The sequence below is a fragment of the Callospermophilus lateralis genome, chromosome 6, assembly GCF_048772815.1.
Source record: "Callospermophilus lateralis isolate mCalLat2 chromosome 6, mCalLat2.hap1, whole genome shotgun sequence".
NCBI classification, from domain to species: Eukaryota; Metazoa; Chordata; class Mammalia; order Rodentia; family Sciuridae; genus Callospermophilus; species Callospermophilus lateralis.
Window position 1 is genome coordinate 75090458 of NC_135310.1, and position 26847 is coordinate 75117304.

The 26847-nt window shown below is 34.4% G+C and overlaps 1 protein-coding gene across 3 annotated transcripts in view; it reads right to left on the reverse strand.

Moving 5' to 3' along the window:
* Positions 1–2970: 2970 nt before the first annotated feature.
* Positions 2971–26847, reverse strand: part of Orc3 (origin recognition complex subunit 3) — a 55012-nt gene continuing 31135 nt past the window's right edge. For 2 of the 3 annotated variants that reach the window (XM_076859936.2, XM_076859934.2), the window contains exons 12-20: positions 23254–23370; positions 22291–22370; positions 14599–14732; positions 11697–11776; positions 10496–10596; positions 6492–6633; positions 5547–5663; positions 4366–4445; positions 2971–3395 (exon numbers count right to left, since the gene is read on the reverse strand). In XM_076859936.2, coding sequence (XP_076716051.1) covers positions 3290–3395; positions 4366–4445; positions 5547–5663; positions 6492–6633; positions 10496–10596; positions 11697–11776; positions 14599–14732; positions 22291–22370; positions 23254–23370 — 957 coding nt within the window. In that variant the 3' untranslated portion in view covers positions 2971–3289. The remainder of the gene's footprint in view (positions 3396–4365; positions 4446–5546; positions 5664–6491; positions 6634–10495; positions 10597–11696; positions 11777–14598; positions 14733–22290; positions 22371–23253; positions 23371–26847) is intronic. The other variant, XM_076859935.2, reaches the window with a different exon arrangement.

Sequence of the window (26847 nt, forward strand, 5' to 3'; positions counted from 1 at the left end):
AGTGTACTATGTCATATTATTTTAGTAAAAGGCAGTTATGATATAGAGCCGTACTTGCCTTACTACTATAATGTGTTGAGTGAATCTGATTAACAAGGGTACAAATAAGGTAGAAATCTTTGTATTGTTGAGGAAAAATTGGCATTTGAAAAAAATAAATATCGGAGGTTTAAAATATCAAGACTTTGACATGACTAATGAACATGATTTCTAAACAGACAGTGATTGAAGAGCTTTCTTTTTAAAAAACGTAAAGCTCCACCCCTAGAAACTGCATTAGAAGACCTAGGAAAGGAAGACCACTGGAATCGGTAAAATACATTTTGCAGATATGATCCAAGCAGCTAGAGTTGGAAACAGTTGTCCCTACCTCATTTGGGTTGTTCCACTTCTCTAGTATTAATAAGTGAATATTCTGCTAAAGCCAAATTTTGTCCCTGTCTACTCTGTGATGCATTAGCACTATGTAAGAATTACCTACAAACTCACATCTCATTCAAAGACAGTTCCAGCTGTCTTCTCTCCTGCATCCGTTTTCTCTCTTGTAGATCATTCCCAAATAAAGAAAATGTTATTTAAAAACCTTTTGATCCTATATTCCGCATCCAGCTATTACTCTATTTTACTGTTACTAAGCTAAACTCAATTTTTCTAAACATCCTCCGATTTACTGCCTTCCCCGCTTTCACCAACTTTTTATTAGGAAAAAGCTCAAACACAGAAAAGTTGAAAGAATAGTCTACCGACGTGTAAAAGTTATTAAAAATGCATCTCATAAAAATACGTACTTCTACACAAATAAACTTGATACCATTACCCTATTTGAAATACTTATAACATCATATCCACATTGAGGTTCTCCCATTTGTCAACATAAGTTTTTTTATTAGTCCGTTCACCCTTGGGATTCAATCAACAGTCTAACTGGGAAGACCCAGGCCTTTTTTGAATATTTGTGCTACCACTGATTTAATCTAGGCATCTGAATTAACTGTAGGCTAGAAGTTGGGCCTAAAAATTTTAATTTTCAGGTTAAAACTTCTGTGTCAGAACAAAAGTTGATACTATACAATGTATGGCCTTTCCAGGATTAGTGTCAATTTTGGACACATGCTTACCTGATCTGATAGGTGATGCCTATATTAAGTCACTGAAGATTTGTGAAGTCTAATCATAAACAGCATTCAACCTTGAAACTCTTCAGTTGGCTTGTAAGATTACACTTGCCCGATTTTCCTCTATTGGCTGCTTCTGCTCAGTCTTCTTTTGCCCACTCTTAATTTAATTCATAGGCATGCCCCAGAGCTTGACTGTGGATTTATTACCTCAACATGGTTCAGTGCATGATATACATTTAGATTGCATGAATTCAGTAAGTGCATAGCAAAATTAAAGTAGGGTTACTTTTTCATCTCAGGAAATCTGTGCTTTCAGACAGATGTGAATTTGCTAGTCTTAAGACTAGTAATTTTATTTAAGACTAGCAAATTCACATCTTATACTGTAAGATATGAGTGTTTTAAAGTTTTCTAAATTTCATCTGGTTGCTCATCTGTCATCTGAAAGCTGCAGGAAACCATACTGTATATATTAATGGTGTCCTCATTAATACAACATGGGAGTACGGGGAAACCTGCCTCATGGCTGATGGCCTCAAAGAGGCAATAGATGAAAAATCCTTAAAATCATTTGTACACTGTTTTCCTAGATTTTTACTACCCATTGTTTAAAAACAATAAAAAAATGTAGTTGAGGGCTCTTTGGAGGAAAATGACTAGAATATCAGAAAAAGCCTGGGTTATTGCTTAAAGATAAATCATAGAAACTCATGCATTTCACAAACAGAAACTTGATTATCTTCATTATGTCCATTTGTTGGAGAATCTGCTTCATGCCCTGATTCCAGGATTTTGATAAAAAAGTTTTTTTTTTTTTTTTTAGTTTACACTTTGTATATCACAAGTTCTTACCTTTCAAGTTGACAGTACTGTTATGCCTATGCATAAGTGATTACATTTTGCTGAATAAGTTTTGGCATCTTTGAGGTGAAGACAGTAAGATACTATCCTGATCAATGCTACTGTGGTAATGAATGGTCTTTCTAAAGATCTAAGGGGCTAGACACTTTCTGCTCTGGCTTGCAATTGATTATTTCTAGTACCCAGGGCTGCTGCTGCTTTTTTTTTTTTTTTAATAGCCTTGGGAACGTTTTTAACAGTGTATTTTGGGGACAGATGATATTTCATATAGCAATTTTATGTTTTGTAGTTGAGCATGGGGGACAGCACTTATAAATTTCATTAAAATCCATCTTGTTGCTAGATTTCTAAGGCATTCATTATTTTAAACCTATATTAATATCCCCTTTTACACTCCAGAATTAGTAATGTTTAGTTATATACTGAAATTGTTCTCAAAATATGCACAAAACCTGTAATTACATAGTTAATACTATGGTTTGCTAACGCAAACAGTTTTTCCTGTACGTAGACCCCTTTTCCCCCAACAACACTGGAATGGTAATTGTGGTATATTAGGAAAGTCCCAGAATTCTCTTGGAATAGAATATTAAACAATGAGCTTTATATATATCTTTGTTTGAATATTTCTTAATGAGTTCTTTCCATGGAAGACATCCAGATATCATTGCATCTTAATGTTAGTTTCCTTACCTCAGTTCTTTAAGTCTGGGACATGATTTGTATAGGCTTTACTGGATATAACACTCCATGATTGGTCATATGAAAGTAGAATATAATATTCTCTACTGTCTATAAGCATAAAGCCAAACAGCCTGAGACCTTGAAAGTTCTAAGACTAAAGGACATGGGGAGGCAGAGGAAGTTTTACCATAATAAACAAACTTGCAGGATATTTGTTATGACTTACTGTACAATATACCAGTGAGGAAAGCCAATGCAAGAAATAGAGGAACAAGGTACATTTGTAATGTATACCAATTACAAACACTTTACATTACTGGATAAAGAAATTTATTCTATTTAGACAGCATAAGTCCAAGAATGATTTGGTTTAGTGACTTTGTACAATGATAATTCATGTCGAGGTTTTAGTTATAATGCAAGCATGTTTATTTGTTAGATTCTAAAATATTACAAAGATTCTTTGATATAAACCTGCTTGAGATTAAAATTCTACTTTCTGGTTAAACATCAAAAGGGAGGACTACACATTGTCTTCTCAGCAGTCTCTAATGGCATGTAAATATGACTGGTAGTCTCCTTCTGCCCTTAAGTACAGGATACAACTGGCTTCATTCATTTGCATTCTAACAGCCTCCCCAGGTTAGCCTTGCTACATGGTCAGTCTTCTGTTTGGTAGGTTTTATAAATCCTAAAAGTTCTAGTTCAGAAACAGCTCTAATAAACCGAGCACTGCAAATTCTAGCTAAGGAAATTGGCCATGTTCTATTTTTGACAAAAAAGTTAAAATTTCAATGTTAAAATATTAGTTTGCAAACTAATACATAGTTGAAAAACATTCTTCCTAAAATTAAATTACACTATAAATCTTACTGGAAAACATTACATGTAATTAGAATCTATTGTCAATAAGACATTAATGGAAAGCACCCAAATCTAATTTTTCACATAGTATAAAAATTGCTACTTACGCCAGGGTACGGTGGCGCACACCTGTAATCCCAGTGGCTCAGGAGGCTGAGATAGGAGGATCACAAGTTCAAAGTCAGCCTCAGCAACAGCAAGGCACTAAGTGGCTCAGTGAGACCCTGTCTCTAATAAAAATACAAAATAGGGCTGGGGATATGGCTCAGTGGATGAGTGCCCTGCATTCAGTCCCTGGTACCCCCCACAAAAAAAATTGCTACTCCCCACAACTTCTAAAAGTACAACAGAAAAGCAGAAAATTCATTGGGGCTGGGGGTGTGGCTCAAGTGGTAGCGCGCTCGCCTAGCATGCGCGGGGGCGCTGGGTTTGATCCTCAGCACTACATAAAAATAAAATAAAGATGATGTGTCCACTGAAAAACTAAAAAATAAATATTTATAAAAAATTCTCTCTTAAAATTCAATAATGATAGTTTCTTTTTTTGGTAAACTTTGAAATAACATAAATATGAAACCAAATAATATGGGTTTGACCTCATTGTAGATTAAATTCAGAATATTTACAACTTAAATTATTTTTAGAATGGTATGGTTAATATTAACATGTCCTTATGAATCTACAATATAGACCTGGAGAAACTAAACTTTATTTTTTGAGGCAGGGGATTAAACTCTTGTCCTCTTGCATGCTAAACTCATGTTTTACCTCTAAGCCTGAGAAACTATAAACTTATACTCTGTAGCTGGACATTGTGGAATTGATTTTAAAAGGATACTGGATAATTTCATTCATCTCTTCTGTAGTTGCAGAATTTGATTCCATCTTTTCAGCAGCTGTCACAACTGTTGCAAAAGCCTTTTGAGTACATAAGACAGAAGAAAATAAAAATCTCCACAGTTGCCAAATATCTTTTACTACACTTCTTTGATGGTACTATAATTAAGCCAGGCTTAATAATACTGTTGCTGCTGCTGATAGCTAGCACATTTCTTTTTTCTTTATTCCAAATTTCAGATTTTCAGAATTATACTCCATGATCATTTTAAATCAGTTATACATTAGAAGAGTACAAGGTAATGACTCCTTAATAATTTTGTTTCTGAGAACTAAGAAGTAGGCAAAGAAAAACAAGAAACAAAGCAAATTAATGTTAAAAGGCAGAGCCCTGTATCCTCTACTCCCAAATCTCCCTTAACCCAGGAAAATGGGAAATGCCTATTTTTCTTGGAAGCAGCTAATTTTGGATACTTTTTACTGATGATATAGAGCCTTCAAAAGAGTTAAGATCTTTGTAATACTATGCTGAGGAGGGAAAAAAAAAGTTATTTTAAAGAATAACAAGAGTTGTCCATTTCCTTGCCAAGTATTCCTTTTTTTTTTTTTTTAGAGAGAGAGAGAGAGAGAGAGAGAGAGAGAGAGAGAGAGAGACTATTTATTTTTTAGTTTTCGGCGGACACAGCATCTTTGCTTGCATGTGGTGCTGAGGATCGAAACAGGGCCGCACGCATGCCAGGCGAGCGCGCTACCGTTTGAGCCACATCTCCAACCCTGCCAAGTATTCCTTATATTTCCCGATTGCTAAATCTATTGCACAATCATTCTAAAAAAAAAAAAATAAATAAGGAAATGCTAGTTACTACTATATTTTGTGGAATACCATAGAACTGACCTAACTGCTTAGCTTTGCTTAAATGCTAAGTACTAAGGTTAGATCACATACTTATTTTGACCTGGCATGAATACAGAATTGGCTTCCTTGAAGAATGAAGGATCAGAGAGCAGGAGATTTGGAGTGAGGATTGCTGAGCGGCTATTTCCTAAAGAACTTTTGAAGTATGAGGCCATTTATGCTTTCCAAATAAAACCAAGGCATTAAAAAAGGTAAAAGATGAGCTTGAAAGTATAAAAATATTCTATATATTCTATATACAGCTTTCTCTTTTCTCTCTGACCTACCTCTGACCAGTCCACAAGGTTGATTAGCCTGCTACACTCCAGGTGCAGTTTATAAGCTATGCAGATGTCAGGGGCAATATTTGGAATGCAGCCTTCTTCACTTTTCAGTGCTTCATTCTAAAAAATAAGTGAAGTAAGGTAACCGCCTTTAAGAAAGGATAAAGAACAAAATCTGATTACTAGTAAACCCCTCCTAACTTAAATTTAGTAAATTAGTAAGTGGAATCTTGGTTTTCTTTATTTAGTGAATGGACTCTTCAATAATTGTTAGCTAGTTCTTATTTAGGTTCAGGTCTTGGTCATAATACCTCCAACTGCTAGTTACTAGAGAAACAGTCCCAGGATGAGTACAAGTACATTTTTCACTTTAATCTTAAATTATTTTCCAAGACCACAGTGCATTTCTAACTGTATAAAGTTTAAAGAACTCTTTGGAAATATTCATTAAAAGACTCTCAACATTTGCAATTAGCTTAATTCTAGCAATTTTTACATTGTATTAATAAATATCAACATTTCACTACTAGGGATATAAGTCATCTCTCAAAAGACAGTTCTCAACAATGCATATCATTCTGTAGAAACCACCTGTTTTTTCAACATATTTGAAATTATGGTTCTTTATTAAGAAACAAAATCTCACATACATGAGCTGCACAGGATAGCCTACCTTCCCAAATGCTACTGAAATCATACTTTTCTTTTGTGAGCTACTACTAGCAAAGAAGATAAACTTTGTAAGTTTTACATTTGTGATTTATATATAAAAAATAATTGTTATTATTATTGTTCTTTAAATATGAAATTATCCAAGCTTTCTACTACCACCAACCCTGAGCTACTTATTCTCTGCTCATTAAAACAGAACTGAAAACTTGGAATATTTTTGTGGCAATGAAGTCTTGGCCTAAGCTCAGCTGTGAGAGATCAGAATATGCTTCTTACCTTTATATAAAAATAAGGATCGTTCAGTGCAGTGTGGAGGGCGATACGTGGAGCAGCATTTAAGTGCTCACGAAGAGTGTGGGCAGCACTGAAGTACACCACCTCGTGCAGAGGCTGAGTCTCAGGAGGCAGAAGGTATTCTCTGAAACATTCCAAGTCAGGTTATCAGCTTTTAGGTTAGCATAGGTTTATTTTCAATAACAGTTTTGTTAATCCTCTATGAAGGGACTGAACAATTTATTAAAAAGCAAAATCAACAGCAAAAGAAACAAAATTCAAGTATTGGATCCAGGGCAAAAATCCATATAATACTTTTAAACACTACTTCTAGATTGTTTACAGGACAAGAAACTACATATCTCAGTTCTGAATTAAATCTTCAGAAACAAATGAACATATATTACATTTCTTCTCACTTTAAAGTGGAATTTCTTAAAGTATTAACAAATTTCTTAAATTATTCTCTAACACAGCAAGCATTTGGCTTTTTTGGCAATGTTATACACAGCCTCAAGCCTGGAATTAATTTGAGGAAATTCATTTTGGATCACAAAAAATATTTTAGTTGATATCTTTCAAGGAAAGAGTTACTATATACTATGATTAGTTTTTACTTTAGCATCAGTAAAGGCTGCTAAAATTTTAGTTTCAGTGTGTTAAAAAACTTCAATAAAATATCAATTGTTAAAAAAACCACATTATCTCAGAATTCTTTAATTTTTCACTTACAAGCTAGATGGCAAATTTTAATAAAATCTAAACTTTAAAAATAAGGCATTAAAAGGTTTACTTTGAATGTATGAGCCTAGGCCAGACACAATGGTGCAAGCCTGTAATCCCAGTGGCTCAGGATGCTGAGGCAGGAGGATCTCAAGTTCAAAGCCAGTCTCAGCAAAAGTGAGGTGCTAAGCAACTCAGTGAGAATCTGTCTCAAAATAAAAATACAAAATAGGTCCGGGCATGTTGCTCAACGATCAAATGCCCCTGAGTTTAATCCCCGGCCCTGGTACATCTCCCCAAAAAAGTATGAGCCTATCAGCTCATACTGTGACATGACAGTAACATTATTCTTAGGTGGCCTGGAGAGTAGTGAACTGGAATGGAGCTTTGGCATACACAATCGAAAACAGTAATAAGTTACGAACTAGATTAGTTAACTCACATGCCTTCATAAAGAAGATTCCCAGGGCTTAATTCAGTCCTGAGCTTAAAGTCTGTTAGCCACATTACAGACTGTGTCAGCTCTTTTCCAATTAGTGTAGGCAGACCAAATCAAGCAGCTACCCTAGTTCAGCCACAGGAGATGCTATTTCTCCTTTCCTGGAATAATGAAATAATTTCTCTTCTTCCTAACTTTCTGTCCTCCTTTTGGAAAAGTTACCACACTTCCTAGAAAAGCCTTCTATACTTGCTCTACTCTGGTTAGGTCAGTGGTTTTGAAAAAAGATAGGAAGCAAAAGGACATTCAACATGCACATCATTCCTCACCATCTCTCTCCTCCTTTCTCAAGAGCTCCTGACCTACTCATTCCATTTCTATGTGCTGTTTCTTCTCCAGAGTCCACTGGAACAAAACCCACTTGCAAAGAGTATGATTTTGACTTGATCCTCACTAAAGACTAACATTTTACTATCTCAATTACTCAAGACTGAGTTAAATTCGCTGAGAAAATGACTTCTGTGGTGCTGACTGCCTCCTTGGATGGCTAGTTACCAATTTATAATTACTGACCATATAAACTCTTTCTATACCAATTTCATATAGTTACTCCCAAACATTATCATGGCTATCACTAAAAGACCTTGCTGAAGTTCCTGCTAAGTAATAAAGACTGGATATTTAACAAGGCAATTGGATAGAGATGAATATAGAAACTCAAATTACTGTCTTATATTTGTACTTCCGTTCCTTTTCCTGTCTTCAAGTAATGTTTAAAAACTCAGACAAATACCAAGTCAAAACACATTTTCGAGATTCTCAAAGAATCTCCATCAAAAGGAAAATAAAGTATCTGCTTTATTTTGTTTCCACTAGGTTATATTCATTGAATAATAATAATACACCAGCACCATACACAGGAATTTTTGTCCAACTGTATACTTGGGGATTGGCATAAAAATGCCATTGCGTGGGCAACTGATTTGCTTTGATAAGAAAGAAGCAATGAATGTAGCACCAGAGTACTTTGTGATGTTCATCTGGATTTAGGTCAGAGTTTACAACAAATGTTAGACCTTTCCTCAAAGAGATACCTCTGAGGGAACTGTTAAGATTTTTATCAACAAGGGCTATAATGTCAAAGCTCGATTTTGGTGAAAATAGCAACTTAGAAAGTGGCAGCTTTTTTTTCTTAATTCTTTGCATTTGGCAACTTAATCTCAGATCTGTCAGTATTTTTGCTAACAGATGTTCCTGATCTACTGTGAACCTACCATCTCCTTAAGTCAATGGCTTATATTCTCCAGAACTCCAAACTCTATTCAAACATCTGTAGTGTTCTCCTTCAAGGCAATGTGCAGAAATGGGGAGGGCCTTTTGGCAGATGTCAGGAGATTAGGACTATGTGACACAGGTAGCCATACCTTTCTCTGGGCTTTAGCTGATATATGATTCCTCACTTCCTTTTAGTTTTCAATCCTAATCTCTTTTTATGGTAGAAAATCTTAGTAAAGATAATAAATTCATATAGAATATTTTGTAGTTTCACAACAGAACACATTTCAATCATGCTCAGCATTATTTCAATAACTGTTCAGAAACATTAAAAAGTCAGGCATATTAGGTCAAAGATCATGAAAGGGGGAATGGATGGTTTTACTTCACAGCCTACGATTTGGAACTTGTAAGAACTCAGGAAACTGACGTCTGGCTTACAGATGATTCTAAATCACGTGGAAAAATTCTTAGTCACAACTTGGCGAAAGGGAAGAGTCAAGAGCTTGGGGATAGAAACTATAAGAACAGAAAATCTCATAGGGCAGTTACCTCTATCAGTTTCTAAAATGAAATTCTTGACCAGTTCAATATTGGAGTGCATCATTTTGTTATGATACATTTCTCTCTCTCTTGTCTTTATATATGACAGCAGAATGAATTACAGTTCATATGACACATTTCTCTTTAACCTTCTGCTTGTCATAATTTTGCCACTTTCATAGCATTAATAAATTCTTCCTAATAACTAGAAACAATGATTCTGGCCCCATGATCTTAGAAAATGGAGACATCACTTTCTGGAAGAGCATGTTTATCTGTCAGAAAATCACTGTCTTCAATAACCGAGCAGCTGTTTTTTCCAGTACTTTTTTTTCTTTTAGTGAGTAATGTATGAACTGCCATTAAAAAATAATAAATTGATAATTATTTTTCTCTTTTTAATTATTAAATCATTTCCTTTTGTATACCTTTTTCTTTCTTTTCTTCTTCTTTTTTTTAAGCATGAACCATAAAGCTGGCTTCTGGGCAATCCATGATTCAGAATAATCTGGATTTCCCAAGAGGGAATCATTGTAAAATAAATGGTTGATTGGTAGACTTCTGCATTTACTAAGTAGATGCCTCAACATGAATTTAATGCTGATTGTAGTTGCACTGTCTTTAGAATTAGACAAAATGGAGCAGCATGGCTAGTTTGCTCAGCCTGTTTTCTGGGTTTGGCCCAAATCCAACATTCAGTACTAGCAAAGGTATAGCAATGCTGAAGTGTAATATAAACACTTTGTTATTAGAAAGGGGAAAACACTTTCTAACTCCCTGACTCTTCCCACCTGGCCTAATAAACTAAAAATTAAACTAGTGTTGTTGAACCGACAGTAAAGAATAAGCTAAGTCATTTGATTAGGTATCTTAATAACAAACAAACAAACAACAAAAAAAAAAGGAATTGAAATTAAAATTCTAAGCTGGCCAAGAGAAAAAAAAATCCTGGATTGGTGATGGACAGCTATTATGCCAGTATTATTTAAAAAAATAGCATGACTCATAAAAATAGCTAGAGACTCACCTCACCAGACAGTCAATGAAGTTCACAACTTTTTCTCTGAGTACTTCAAACCTGGTTTGCTTCTTACTTGTTCTTCTCAACTCCTTCATTTCCAATAAGGACTAAAAGGTGAAAGAATATCTTTCATGGTGATTCTGAGACAGAAAATTTTTCAGAGGGATCTCTGCTACTTAGGTGGAGATAGCTGATGCCCTTTGCTTAAGGAGGATGTACAGATCAAAATGGGTGTTACTTTTTTATTTGTAGGGTCTATCAAGAATCTCTCCTCTCAGATGTACTGCTTTAAATATACATCAAGTGGGTTTTCAGGGAGAGAGGAAAGGGCAATTCACTTTATTAGTAAGTTGTGTAGCAGAATGCTCACTATTCACAACACATTAGTTCAAAGAAGAAAGGGAAAAAGAAAAGGAGGAAGAGATGAAGAAGAGGAGAACTATCATTACCATCACCTTGCATAAAGCCATACTAACAGAATAGATTCCATGTGTTTTCTTGTGAAGAATGAAACTTCATACTACATTTGTCTAACTTGGTATCATGGTAGAGAAAATTCTTCATTTTGACAATCAAGATCCTAAAGTTAGAACTATCTGAAAAAGCATATATTGCGGCTGGGGTTGTGGCTCAGCAGTAGAATACTCGCCAGCACATGTGCAGCACCACATATAAATAAATAAAATAAAGGTATTATATCTACCTCCAACTAAACAAACAAACAAACAACCTTTTTTTTAATAAAAAAGAATATTTTGGACATACTGTAGCTCAATTTGTGTTCTGTATTATGAATATGCATGAAAAAACTAAAATAAATATCTAAAACTAATGAGTTAGGCTCTTTTGAATCTTTCAGTTTGATCAAACAGAAAAATAAATTCACTAGATAAATAATCAGATTCTTTTTTGTGGGGGGCAACCATGCTTCCACATTTTCCTTGTTGCTAGTTCATTCTGTTTCTCTGAGTCTATTGGAACAGTTTCTACCTAGTTGACTAGTAAATTGCAGAGTGTACAAGTGCAGTTGAGGATGGTAGTAGGATAAACAGGATGTTTGATTTATAAGTGAGTTACAAAGTCTGCATTGTTCCTGGCTGTGGTTTAAAATGAAAACAAAAACATCCAGACAAATCTAGAGCACAAAGTGAAAAAGGGGAACATGACATGATGCAGCTAAAAGGAAAAAAAAAAAAAGAGTTCTGACCTTCTGAAGATGATAGAGATCTGTCTTCTGAAGGCCCTTTGGCTGTGACCCAGAAGCATCTTCTTCCTCTTTGGCATCTGCTTTTAATACAAAACAAATATATAGCAATTAGTGCAAATCCAAGACAAGAGAACAGTTGTACTAATCCAAAGGAAGTAAAATTTTCACCCATTTCTTTTTTTCAAATGTGGCAAAGGATCAAGGTTCCATCATATAAATGATATTTCTGCCAGAAACTGAAGGTCAATAAATGTTTCGTAATTTATGCTGTTTTTAAAACCTAGCTACTGAATTTAAAGTGTTACCATAATGAAAACAAAGCAATGAAACCAAACTCTCCTCAAACCAACAGCAGAAAGTCTCAAATATTTGTGCTATTATAAATACCTTTGTTAAAAATCATACAAACTTTAACCATTTTCCTTTGACTATATCAAGATTGTAAACAATATAATCTATAACCTGACAAATCTGGTTTTCAACCACCCAATTCACTATTTTTAATATAACATTGAGTATAAAGAGGGTAATATGCAAAAGTTGTGAAATAATCCACTAGCCAGTAATTGTACAACTGCTCCTGTAGAGCATGAAGTTCTGATATCTTCTTCCAAGTGCGGGTATGTTTTGGGAACCTGACACTTGCATGACACATGACCCAAATCTTACGACAGAAGGATGTAGCTACAGAATATATATGATTCTGAAAGAAATTTCTTTTAGCTATAAATAATTCCTTGCTCAAGGAAGATACTAAGTTAAAACATCTATTAAATTCTTTATTACATTTTATTAACATGTAGCTGTCTTAAAAATAGAGCTGATATAACTTTCTGCCCTACTTAACCCTCCCTAACTGATAAGGAGCCAGAGATAGCATATAGTCAAATATTTCTATTTATTTAATGTGGGGAGTTTGAATTACACTTTGTTACTAATGTTAACTTATTACTAAAAAATCAAGCCATTTCTTCAAGAGAGTGGTTTTGCTATAATTTGTAAAATTCTGTATTCTTTTTAAATTATTTTTATTTTGGGGGGTCCTGGGGATTAAACTTGGGCACTTGACAATTGAGCCACCTGTCCAGCCCAATTTTGTATTTTATTTAGAGACAGGGTCTCACTAAGTTGCTTTGTACCTCTCCATTGCTAAGGCTGGCTTTGAACTCGAGATCCTCCTGTCTCAGCCTCCTGAGCCACTGGGATAACAAGTGTGCATCAATGCACCCGGTGCAAATTCTTTATTCTTTAGGGTTCTAATCATCTTAATCTTCAAACTTCCCATTTGAAAAAACTGCATTCCTTTATCTAGTGCTAGAATATCACAGAATTTATTCACTAGATTGAAAGTTACCTAATTTATCTTATATTCTTCTAGGTTTTTTGCCCTGTCTGTGTCCTTAAGGGTGGCCCCTCTCTGTGCATTAAATTTATGAATTGGTGAAAAAAAAACAAAACAAAATAAACAATAAGCTGGGCTGTGAAGAGAAGTGAGCTATTTAGTCTGGGTGCTGCCACTAGGTAGCTGTGCAGCCTCAAACAAGTTATTGTCTTCATGGACTTCAGTTTTGATTGTAATTTGACTAAATTCTCTTTAACTTCTTGCTCTTAAAATTCCATGGTCTGAAAAGTGGTTCAGATTATGCTATGGTGGTGAGAGAAATATAGGATGTGGAGGAACCCCTTTAATGCCCATGGAAAACTTCCTCACTCTGTCTATATCTGCCACTCTAGTCAGGAAAATTTTTGCTTTCTTCTTCTAGAACTGAGCACCCATCAGGTGCTTTGTACTAGAGCTATAGGGAGACATGGAAAGATTTCCTGCAAAAAATGCTTTCTAAACCTAAAAGATTTTTTTCTTGCCAGTACTGGGAATTGAACTCAGGGTCTTACACATATAAGGCAAGCAATCTACCACTGAGCTATATCTTCAGCACCCCCAGCCCCAAATCCAAAAGATTTTCAACACAAAGAAATACTTGGGAAACATATAAACGATTAAAATGGATATTCCAATTAAGATATTTTCACCATACCATCTCTATGTGCTTGTAAATACCAAACTACCTCTTTCCCCATATTTCATTAAAAACTTCACCTTAATAGGGGAAAAGTAAAAGTTACATAACCCATATTTTTCCTAGCACTATGTGCTGGTGCTAGAAATAGAGCAAGATAAAGCCCAGGAAAAGTTACTTATCAGTATCAATCTGTGGGTCCCATTAGAACACAGAAGACCTGAAGCACTAGGGAACAGAACATGACTACCTACCTACACATAGTCAGGAACCCCAAGTATTCAGAAAATATAAATGATCATGTCACAGTCACCAAAATAAAAGAAACTCTGAACCTCCAACACTGAGGAGTGCCAGGTTGTCTCAGTTCATTTAGGACTGAAAGATTCAAGGTTCTGTAAATCCGATTAAAGCAAGCCCCATGCATATTTGGTAATCAGCATACTAATGAGCCTCACTGCTGTGAAAGCAGTTCATAGCTATTAATTTTTCAGGCTTACAAATGATTTATGCAGTCTTTTTGAAATCTATAAAGAACTTGATGAAATGTTTAAGAAAAAACATCTAAAAGGAGTCATCAATAGTGATGCCCTGCTACTCTCTAATCTTTTCCATTTCTTTTTGTTGCTTTTTTAAAGATAAGTCCTCCAAACTGTGTGTGAAGAAAAATAAAATTTTCCTGCCTGTTTGAAACTCTTCATTGATTAAACCAAATCTAGAAGGGAAGCATTTGGTTAAGATGTGACATTCTCAGGCCTGGTATACTGAATAATCAAGAACTATTTTATCTCTTCATCTTTCAGCATATCAGGAGGGGTTTTCCATGTCCTTTTGGTTAAATGACTATCACAGCCAGTAGAGTTGGCAGGATATTATACTCTCACCATCAAGGCTCTGAAACTGGGCCAGGAACTCCTCTATTCTCTTTGCTGTGCTGCCAAGCTGCTTTTCAGAAGAGGATTTAAAAACCTTGAAACAGTTCTGAAGTATGGTCATCAGATCATCCTTTGCCAACATCCTAGAAAAGAATCAGTGAAAGAAAATGTAATATAACTGCAAAGTTTAAAAAATTCAAAAATATTTTCTATATATTAAATGTTTCTGTTTAGAAGAAAATGGTGTAAGTTCTTCCTTAGTAGCTACTGATGTTTTTGGGGAGGGATTTTCTTCAATGCTTGCTTTTGCAGAGCTGAGGATCCAACCCAAGGCCTTGTGCATGCTACACAAGCCCTCTACCATTGAGTTACATCTCTTGCTTCAATTTTCTTCAACACATGTGACATTCAGAAGTACTCTTGAAGAGTTCTCATCATAATGCTTGGCTTTGAAAATATACAGAGATCTGGGTTCACAACCTAGCTTTGACACATACTATGTTTGTAATGTAGTATGAATTTAGTAATACGGAGTGAGTTTACTATACACCTCTGATACTAGGTTTGTTTTCTTGTCATATTTTGCACGTTAGATGGAGACTTAAATGCATTTCAAGAATCCAGTATGGCAACTACGACACTTAAGACATTTTATATTAAGTTTCCTTTTCTTTCTGATGTAAATGTACACAGAATTCAAGAATTTCTACTGAAGATCTGACTTGCTAAATGCAAGCTTGCTTCAAATGACCAAAAATATAAGTATCACTATCATTTTTCTAATTATTACCATTTAAACTGTATTTTAATCTCCTAAGGACTTTACGAATCAGCCAGCAAATCCTCTGAACTTTAAACAAATCTTTGTTAGAAATGGAGAGTGAGGGGTTGGGGTTGTGGCTCAGTGGTAGAGTGCTTGCCTAGCATGGGTGAGGCACTGGGTCCAATTCTTAGCACCCACATATGAATAAATGAAATAAAGTCCATCAACAACTATAAAATATTTTAAAAAGAAAGAAAATAATAATAATAAAAAAAGAAATGGAGAGTAAATACAGATAATCTAAAATCAGGATCCTGTTCTCAGAGTCATCATTTACAGGATTTCTCCATTAAGACTGTACTCAAATAACATCATCAAATGGAGCCAGGGTCAATACTAGTAATTATTAAGTGGTTGTATTACACAAGTATATAAATGATGTAAGGTTACAATTATTAAGATTAAGATCTAATATTAACCATAAAGACACAGTCAAATCCAGAATATGGTCATTTTGTAAAATAAACTTAAGTTTACAGAAACTGGTAGGGGTAGACAAAAAATTTTCTACAGTATTAAGAAACAGCATAAAATATTCTCTTCTTTCTACAACAATTATCTAAAGCATAATCTTTTATCTGTGAATGAAAGACAGCTAATAGGTCAAAGAAAAATAGGCTAAGACATTTCATTCTTGATTACCCTAGAGATTAATTAAAGTTTCTTGCTTTCTATTGGTCAGATGAAATTAAACTGTTAAGAGAGTTAACTCAAAGCATTTGAACAATCCATTATACCTGAGCTTTAGCCTTACTCTAATAGACAAAGTCAGTATTTCCAGTGTCCAAGGATTCAAAGGCACTGGCTTGCTTGGAGGGGAGCAGAAGATGAGGTAATGCTGGAGGTCTAACCTATATCAGTAATACATTGAGGATTAACTTCCCAGCTATACACTGCCACATTTCTCCTCCACTTTGAGATACAAACAAAGGAACATGGAGGAAGGTCAAGTCTAGTCTATTATTAATCTTCAGTATGCAACACCAAAAAAAAAGGTATTATGTCATATAATTTTGAAAACAGGCAAACTTTTGTAGTCATAACTTCTAATGTGCATTTGACTGAAAGAGGCAGATCTTTTACCTCAGATGTAAGCTTTCTGAGATTCAGATATTTGTTACTCCTCTTACTGTTAGCCTAAGATTATGTTCTTTTTTTCTTCCTTCCGTGGTAGTAAGGATTGAATCCAGTGCTTTGCACATGCTAGACAAGTACTCTACCACTGAACTATATATATCCTAGCCTTTTAAATTTTCAGACAAGGTCTTACTAAGTAAACCAGGTTGGCTTTAAATCTGCCATCCTCTGGCCTCTGTCTCCCAAGTAGCTGGAATTATAGGAGTGCACCACCCTGCCCAACTAAGATTATGTTCTTACTATTTCCAGAGTACTAGAAGATCTTATACCTTTTCAAGTACCTACTGGTTTCACACAAAACAAGATTTAATCTAAAGCTAATTAGAAATAATAATTTAATCAACCCCAAAGAGTTATTAGTTAAATTCTTTTCCAGTAAAATTATATACACACTGAATCAACAAAGATATCTATTCTCATTTCTATTATTCAACATCATTCTGGACTCTAGTCACTATAGTAAATTAAAAGAAGCAAGTAGTTCAAACAATAAAAAGGAAGACGAAATTTATTAGTTGCATATGATGTGACCAACTGTACAGTGATAAAATCTAAGTACGATAAAAATATTAGAGTAAAGGGGTGGGTGAAAAAAGATAAACGTGTGTGGGTGTGTAAACATCCATATACACATAAGTAATACCTATATATTAAACTATGTAATGAAAAAAACAACATATTCAAAATGGTCTCAAAAACTGAAATGTGCCAGGAAGGTCATATCTTAATTCTTTCTGAAGACTTCATTCCTTCTCACTGAGACTCACCCATGTGAAATATAATTGAGGAAGTAAGATCATCAACTAAATCTAAAGGAAGACGAGATGAACATGAATCTTCTCAGCCAGTTGAGCCTGTGGTTGCTCAGCAGTATGGTGATGAACAACCTCAATAATAGGAGCCATAAACTTAAAGTCAGGATATTATACCAGGTAGGAGAGAAAAGATGATGGAAAACCTGAGGTTCAGTAGTCTGACCTGGAAGCTGAACTCCAGGATCGGTCTAAGTCAAAGACTGGAAGTAAACAAAAAAATAATCTTGATGTCAAGAGGGGAATCTGTATCAGACTTAGAGCCCACTAAAATGCCAGAAGCAGGTAATGAAAAAATCAGACATTTAAATGAAGATGGGCTGAAAAAATGCAAACTGTTCTTATATTGGTTAACCAACTTGGAATTCTTTTAGTTCTATAGTTTTCTTTAAAAAAAAAAAGCAACAAAAATTGGAATATTCAGCAATGTACACTATAGCAAAATGTTTTAGACCTATAAAGTTATGAAAGCTCTGAATAAACGATTAACAGTTTAAGTTCTAATATTCAATATTATCAGATACAAATCATTCCAAATCAATCTACATTCTACCATTGTGTGAAACAAAATTCTGGTGGGTATATTTTAAAAGTTCAATAAAATTTATCTGGAAAAAATCATTTTTGATAAAGAAGAACAATGTGTTGTGTACTTTAGTGCAGGTATTGGGGCTGTTAATACATCAAAAAGTATAAGCTTCCGTGATTAAAATCAGATGGTCCTTACTGAAGAACAGATAGGTCAATAGAAGATATTAAAAATCCACAAAGAGATCAAGACATATATAGGGAAAAAGCACACTGACATATTAGTGTATGCTGATACAATAGTCTTTGTATTTTAGACTCAGAAATCTATATCTATATATTCATTTTGTGGAAATTATACAAATGTGTAAACATATATGCTGTGATTACTGTTTGTAATGGGAATTTAAAACAACCTAAATATATATCCAAAAAAGAAATAATTAAAAGTTATCCTTCTAGGGGCTGGATATGTGACTCAGTGGTAGAGCACTTGCCTAGCATGTGCAAGGCACTGGGTTTGATCCTTGGCACCACCTAAATATGCATAAATAAAATAAAGGTATAAAAAATGCTGTATCTGTTAAAAAAGATTTATGCTTCTAAAACACAGGATATTATATAAAAATAATAAATAATGAGGTAGAACAATCTGTGTTACCACTGATGATGGCTAACACTTATATGCACACATATAATACTTACAATACACTATGAAATAGTATTATTATTCCCATGTTACAGATGAGAAAACAGAGGCACAAAGAATTTAAGTAACTTGTCCAGAGTCCCAAGGCTGAATTTAAGTAACTTGTCCAGAGTCCCAAGTAACTGGCAAACTTGGGATTTGAACTCAGACAATTTGGCTTGACATTCACGCTCTTGCTGACCATGTTATATACTGCATCACGAAACATTGTCACTGTGTCCATGGTAGAACATTAGGTGCAAAACAAAATAACTACCATGACAAAAACCAAACCTTAACCACTAAATAATGGGGGTGGCTGGATCATGTATTGTTAATATATAGACTGTGGCTTTTACCCTGAGTGAAATGGGGAGTTAATGAAGGATTTTGACAAATGGAATGACATTACTAGCCATATTTTAAATGGACTATTCTGCCTTCTGTTTTGAGGAAAATCTTGTACAGAAGCAAATGGGGAAGCAGGAAAACCAGATAGAAGGCTCCTGTAATAACCCAGGTGAAAGATGATAACAACTTAAAACAAAATGGTAACAGTTAAAGAGGAGGAGGTTTGGTTCCTGATAAATTTTTAAGGCAGAGCCCATGTTTTTAGCTTTAAGAACTGGAAGGATGCAGAAAAATGCTAGGTGTCAAGGGGATGATGAGGAATTCAGTTTTGAATAAGTCAACTTTGAAATGTGTACTGGATATCCAAATGGTGATATTAAATGGTATATGAACATAACAGTCTGGCGCTCACAAGAGAGCTGTGGGCTTATGACTAAGCTTCAGGTGCTGTAGTGTTAGGATATCAGAGAGAAGAGAAAACACTAGAGAGACTGACAAGGAGCCTACACTGAGACAGGAGAAAGACAAAGAGGGTCTGAGTACTAAAAGTCATTAAGAAAGAAGTGATGACCTGTGTCAAATATGAATAATAAGCTAGACTATAGGTGCCCATCACCATGCCAGTATCCTTATAAATACTCCTTTGGCCATCAAATATTCATGAAGTAGATCAGTGGTTATTGAAATATGCCAGTTTCCACAGGGGGAAAAAGGATTTTTCATGAGAAATACCATCTTCAGTAACTTTTACAAAAAAATTTAAATAAATTTTATAAGATTTTCGTTTCTAACGAAAACTTAGCTCACATTTGATTTCCCTTTCTCACTATCCAAGTGATCATTATCTTTTGTGGAAGACTAAAAGTCACCATACATATAAGTAAAGTCAATGATACTGATGAGTATAACTTTTTTCCTCCAATACTGCGGACTGAACCCAGGGAAGCTTTACCACTGAATTACATCCCCAACACTTTTAAAATTTTTTAAAATATATATATATATATTTACTTGTAGATGGACACTATACCTAAGTTTTTTTCCAAAGCAACACTCAGTGATGATTTTAATCTTAGTTCCTCTTATGACCTGAATTTAAGTTTGAAGATAGGGAGTAAGAATGCCTGGCTTTCTAAACTCAAATTATTCTTATGTAGAATGTCTAAACTGAAAAACATCCTTGACTTCTTGTCCACATCTAATATGTACAAAAGAGAAAAGACTAATTCCATTCTAGAGGTTCCCAGATTTCTTTCCTCTTCAGTAATGTCCAGATTCTTGTCTGTTCTTCTTATAGCAGCTATTCTGATTCCCAATGCTTTTTTATATTCCTACACTTTTCACCGCCCGTGTTTCTGACCTGAGCTTAGGAAAATGACTGAAATCTCATTTTCTATGTATGTTTCTTCTTTTATTCACATTCCCAAACCTACATTTTAGATTTTGATAAAGAACAGCAGCTGGTATAAATAGCTTGAGAGTCAGACCTGTATTAGAATTTTGGTCCCATCAACAGTTAAGTGATCTCAGGCAGATCAATAAATCCTATCTGTGCTTCAGCTTCATCAGGGGTCAAGTGTGGCTAATCATACCTACCATAAGAGGAACTATATTAGATGGGAAAATTAACTAAAGTGCCTTAATGCAGTGACTGGCACATCGAAAGCCTTCAATGAATGGTGGTTACTATTGTTACGTATGTTTGCTTACCCTATTTTTGAATTGTCATTCTTGATCCTTGACTATACCAAGATCAGCAGTGTTACGGAGGTTCAATAGCAAAGGAACAACTTCCTACTTGACAAAGGAATCTATGAGTTTGAGCATATTTATATAAAAAAGGAAGAAAAATCACTAATCATGAAATTAGAACAGAAAACCCAGCAAGAACCAATTGGGTATTTAAGACAGCCATGTTTACTTGAATATAAAGCAAAATAAATCTCAGAAATATTCTTGTTCAAGTTTATAAGTACATAGAAATCATTCATTGGGATTTTAAAAAATAGAATAAAAAATAGCTTTTCAGTAGCAATCAAATTTCCATGGGGAGTTATTTTTCCGGATAGCATGAAATTAGTTTCATATCTTAACACTGCACCTGCTAAAGCACTAATATTTGTATTAAGTTTTTGGACTTAATGTGAATTTGCCTCCTACTATGCCTATCTGTTTTTTTCTGTGGACCCAGAGGAAATGAGGACTTAAAAAAAAATATTCAGTTTTCATACTTTATAATATTTTCATATAGGCATTTATATCCTCTGAGGAAAACTACAAGACTGTGTGCAGAAACTTAGTCACATTTGATTTCCCTTTCTCACTATCCAAGTGATCATTCTTTTATGGAAAACTAAAAGTCACCATACATATAAGAAGTAAAGTCAATGATACTGATGAGTCTAATTTTTTCCCTGCAGTACTGTGGACTGAACCCAGGGATGCTTTATCACTGAGTTACAACCCCAACCCTTTTTAATTTTTTTTAATATATACATTTTTTACTTGTAGATGAATACAATACCTTTATTTTATTTGTTTATTTTTATGTGGTGCTGGGGATCGAACCCAGTGCCTCATGCATACTAGGCAAGCACTCTACCCTTTATTTTTTATTTTGATACAGGGTCTAAGTTGCCTAACCTGGCCTCAAATCTGTGATCTTCCTGCCTCAGCATCCCAAATTGCTGGGATTATATGCAAGCACCACCATGCCTAGGAAAATATGAGTACAACTTTAAAAGGTTTATTTGTCAGGGATGGTAAGTGATCTTTTGATACCTGGTAATAATACTAGGACATCTTATTATATAATATCAGATAAGTAATTATCCAATGTTAAAGTGTATAGGGCCAGTTTAGGTGGGCAAAGGCATCAAAGCCTTACTCCTTGTTACTTCCTAATCAAGGCCAGCCTTTGTGACCTCCTTCACAGGGTATATACAATTCAATGATGCCATTTCTCTACCCAATGAAGTCAGGGCCACGGCTGTCTTCCATGACTTAACTTTTTTGTTAGGTTGACTGAATTCAAATAATCCCCATTTAAGCTCTTCTTGCATAGTGTCAATATAAGACTAAACAATCACAGATTTTCCTTTAAAAATCAAAGCTCAAAAACAAGCAAAGAAATGAATGGTTGCTACATTAAAAACACCATCACCTATAAGCATGAATTCAAGAATATATGCCAGAAAAGAAATGGATTGTTACTAGATTAAAAACACCACAGCTATAAGCATAAATTCAAGATATAGCTACTTATGAAACTTTTTGGCAGGCAGAGTTCTGGAGGAAGGTGTTTCTGGCAGGCTTAAAGCAGACAAAAAAAGAAAACAACAACAACAATTAAAAAAACCTACCTCAGCAGCTGCAAGGCTGATGCATACTCCTCTGAATCCCATATGTTCTTTTCTAAACATGTGCAGTACAACTCTCTAATCTATAAGTGAACAACATTTGTGAGGAACTAAAAGTCATACAAGAAATTATATTCTGCAAGTTTTCAAAATCATACATATAGAGCCAACACACACACACACACACACACACACACACACACACACACACACAAAATTTATGTTATTAAAAGCTAATTTTTTTAGATGAAAAACAACCTTGCCATTTATTATATGGATCAGACTCTTTAGAATGTAATTTTCATAAAAGTAAAATAAGAACATATAATATAAGGATTGGCTAATACCACTAGTTACCTGGCAGTAAGAAAATGATAAATGTGAGGAAAAAAAGGCCCACTGAGGTTGAAAGCATCTCATAAACAAGTCTTTCTTATATACTTGTATTTGTTTCCCAAAACTTTAAGTTAAGGATCTGAAAGTTAGGAATTATTCCATTAACATCTACTCCACATATGGGTTATAGCTTTAGGGTATAACACAAAAGTTAGTTGACCATAATTCTGCAAGGTGCAGAACTGTCTCTTAATTCTTGGTGCAATGCAAGGTTAACCATTAAGCATTTTTCAGATTCCTTTTTCCAGTTCACTAAGAGTGGCAAACTAGCTCTCTGTATGTAGAGGTGAAAAAGAAATGGAAAACAAAGAAAATTTAAATGCCTCAGCACAAATACATTGTAGGGGAAATAATACCACTGGGATTCATGTGGCTGTTTCTAGCTGTGGCCATAGAACAAACAACAAACACTGTTTCTCAATTACTAGTACTATGTACAGCTGGAGTGGACTGTGCTCTTATTTTAAGAATTAGATCCATTTCAAATTCTGAAGCCTGGATGCTACAGGAATCAAAATAAGAAAGCACTGTTATTTCTATTTTATAGATTCCAAATGTGAAAGCCATTACCTGTCGACCCAGTGGGTACTTTGGGAGAGAAGAGGTGAAATTATGAAGACATCTCAAAACCAGAAAATAATTTGTATGGTAAACATGCAGATTTTCTAGTAAGGATTGTGTTTCCTCCTAAAAAATCACAGAGTATATTATTAATATTTAAGGCAGAAAAATAAACTAATAATAAAATCTACTTCATGGATATATGTACATATTTCTATAAATGTTAAATTATTTATTTTTTTCTGGAAAATTAACAAGAAGAGTCACAACTACAAATCAGCCCCCTCAACTCATGAAAATTTGAAATACATATTAAATTCAGGATAAAGGCTGGGCATTTTTTATTTAGTCTTAAGTCTGGTGATATTTTATACATATGAGAATTGATAATGGAATGTTATCTCCTGGTGTCTTTATCATTACCACGATATCTTGGTCTCCCAAATTACAAGTGTCCAAGAGAGTACCTTATCATATTCCTGTCTATATGTCAATCACCTGTTATATGTTACAGGGAGGGAAGGTTCATTTGTCTTTCATCTCACTGGCTTGGAAGGGTGAAGACATTACCAGAGAGCACAGTACCAACACAATGAACAATTGACAAAGGTCTGCTTATAATTTTCTCAAGTACTTCTAGAGTGTGTCTGGAGGTGAAGAAGGAAACCTACAAGTAGTACCAGAGCTGATTCTGATAAATTTCTGATGTGCTAAGAATCTTCAAAACTGGTTTTTCTCAATTTATCAACTGAGAAAAGAAAAATGAGAAAGAAATCTAAGGCCAACAACAAGCTTTATAATTTTAGAATCCTGCAAGTGTAATAAGGTGAAAAGTATCTGAAGAAACCTATGGATGATAAATATTGGGGGAGAGAGGAGTGTTGGGATTTCTTATGAAATAGCACAGAAATGATTTTTAAAAACTATATTCTACCAAGCATTTTGGGGACTTTAATTACTTTTATAGCATTGTCTTAAGAGGATTATGATCTGTGGCATGCTCTTCAGTTTTTTTCTTCTCTCAGAAGTCAAAAAAAGAATTGATTGTGTATTGTCTTTCTTTCAGTAATATCTTGCAGATACCCATTATTTTTAGTGATCATCCTTGCAGAAAAAAACACCACATATATCAATAAATTCAAGCAAACCTCCTACATTTTTCTAAACTCTTACTCAGAAATCAATTCCTTGGTCAATAATGTATGGGTCATTACCTAAAAATACAAGTCAAGTGAAAGAAAAACTTTTACTACCCAAATGGTTTTTCCTTCCATTGTTTAATTCGTAATTAAAAAAAAAAAAAGATTTCCTATCATAACAAAAGTAACCATAATCAAAGAGTATTTAAATTTGATTTTTCTAGTAGAACAAAAGAAAGATCACATAATGCTATTAATTGTTCACCTTAATGTATGCTTAAATAGCTTTTAAGTAGGGGAGGAAGTGGTATATAAAAAAGAAATCTACCACTGAATAATCACCATATTTCATGCTATTTGTACTACTTAGTTTCTTTTGCTTCATGGAGTAATTTTATGTACAGGAAACTGATCAATAAAAATGAATATTTTCACTGAATTTACTTGGATGAGAGCAGAAAATAAATACTCAACACAGTATAAGGCAATGTTGCATTATTTAAGGAATTATGTCCTGGAGCAAGTGCATGCTTTCCTCTTTAGTTCTTTCATATTTCTCACTGTGTGTTATACTTCTGTGCTGAATGAAGTTTTCATATTTTAAAATATTTTGCATTGTTGATTTTTCTATACACAGCAGACTATTTCATCTTATGCTCAATGGAGGAAATGGAGGTCTAGTTCCAACACTGGGAAAAAAGCTAGCTATGTTGAACCTTTCTAATGGATTTTTCAAAAGTAATTAGGACCATTCTAGATCTTTGCCTTCTGCACTGACTTTAAGAAAGATTCTGTTATTCATACGTGTTTATTTATCAACTATAACAGAAAATATTACAAATGATTAACTTTTTCATGTAACTTGTCTTCTAAGTTCTCTGTCTTACTGAGATAACATTAATCTGCCAATGCCTTTACTTAACAAGAACAATTTCTAATGTACTTTATGGGTACTATTTTATAAATCCAAACCTGTAAAAGGTTCTCATACATGAGAAAATTTCCTATTTAATATTTGATAGCAGCCTCTCACTACACATACACAAACACAAAGCCTATTGAAATGTTAATCCTGGGGCTGGGGTTGTGGCTCAGCGGGAGAGAGCTTGCCTGGAATGTGTGAAGCTCTGGGTTTGATCCTCAGCACTACATAAAAATAAATAAACAAAATAAAGATATTGTGTCCATTTACAACTGAAAAATGTTAAAATGTTAATCCTACTTTCTACTCATTACATTTTTCCTAAAGTATCTTTTCTATACACTAGCCAAAGTTGGTACCATTTTATTTTATAACTCTGTTTAGAATGATTCTTTTTAACAAAGATACGCTTTGTCTACAAATATTAATTATTTCCCACAAATATGCTTTCTCTATTATTAAAACATGAAGACCACTTTATCTTTACTGAATTTTGAGACAGATATAGCAACAGAAATATTTCTGTTATAAGAAAAAGAGAATAAGTACATAGCAGCCTCATTAACCTCAGGTCCTTCCATTTGCTCTTAGAATTCTCTTCCTCCAGATTCCTGTATGGCAGGTTCTGTAACTTCCTTTAGGTCTTTATTCAAAATTCACCTTTTTTACAGTGAGGCTCTTATCTAAAATTTCAACTCCACACCCCATGCACATCAAACTTCATGTTCCCCCATTCGGTTTCACTGTTTCGTTTTTTAGTATTTATCACTAGCATAATATTTGACTTATCTTGTTTGTCTCCTTGATAGAGTGTAAGCTCCATGAGGTAGGGGTTTCATCTATTTTGATCATTTCTATATTCTCAGCACCTAAATGAATAACTAGCACAAAATAGGATCTCAAAAATTATTTGTTGAATGAAGAAGTTTATTAATGAATGAGGGCCACCATTTGTCTCCTTTCTAAGTAAGAGCCACCACTCATTTTGCTGGTTGTGGCCTAAATTTCTTAATTTTTTTTAGGGGGGGGGGATCCCAGGTATTGAACCTAGGGGTACTTAACCACTGAGCCACATCCCCATCCCTTTTTAAAATATTTTATTTAGAGAGAGGATCTCCCTAAGTTTCTAAGGACCTCAAAAAGTTGCCGAGGCTAGCTTTGCACCTGTGATACTCCTACCTCAGCCTTCAGAGCCACTGGGATAAATTTTTTAAGTTTTTAAAGCAGAAATCTGAATTTGTAACATAAAATTTCTCAACCTGTAAATGTTGGCTCTGATTTTTAAAAATAATGATCTGAACCTAAAAAGTTCATTTACATTAGGCTGTGAATTGCTACTCAGTGTGTAATACATCCTCTTAAATCTGTCATCTTAAATCTCATAAATCCTATCATTCATTCAAAAACCATTCTTACATGAGGTTGTTTACTTATATCAGGCTCCTATTATCACTTTGGAAAAGCCAGTGTGTATATAAAAATATATATAAGCAAAGAAAAAACAATCAGGCAGATTACATTTGCCATGATACTTTCGCTTTT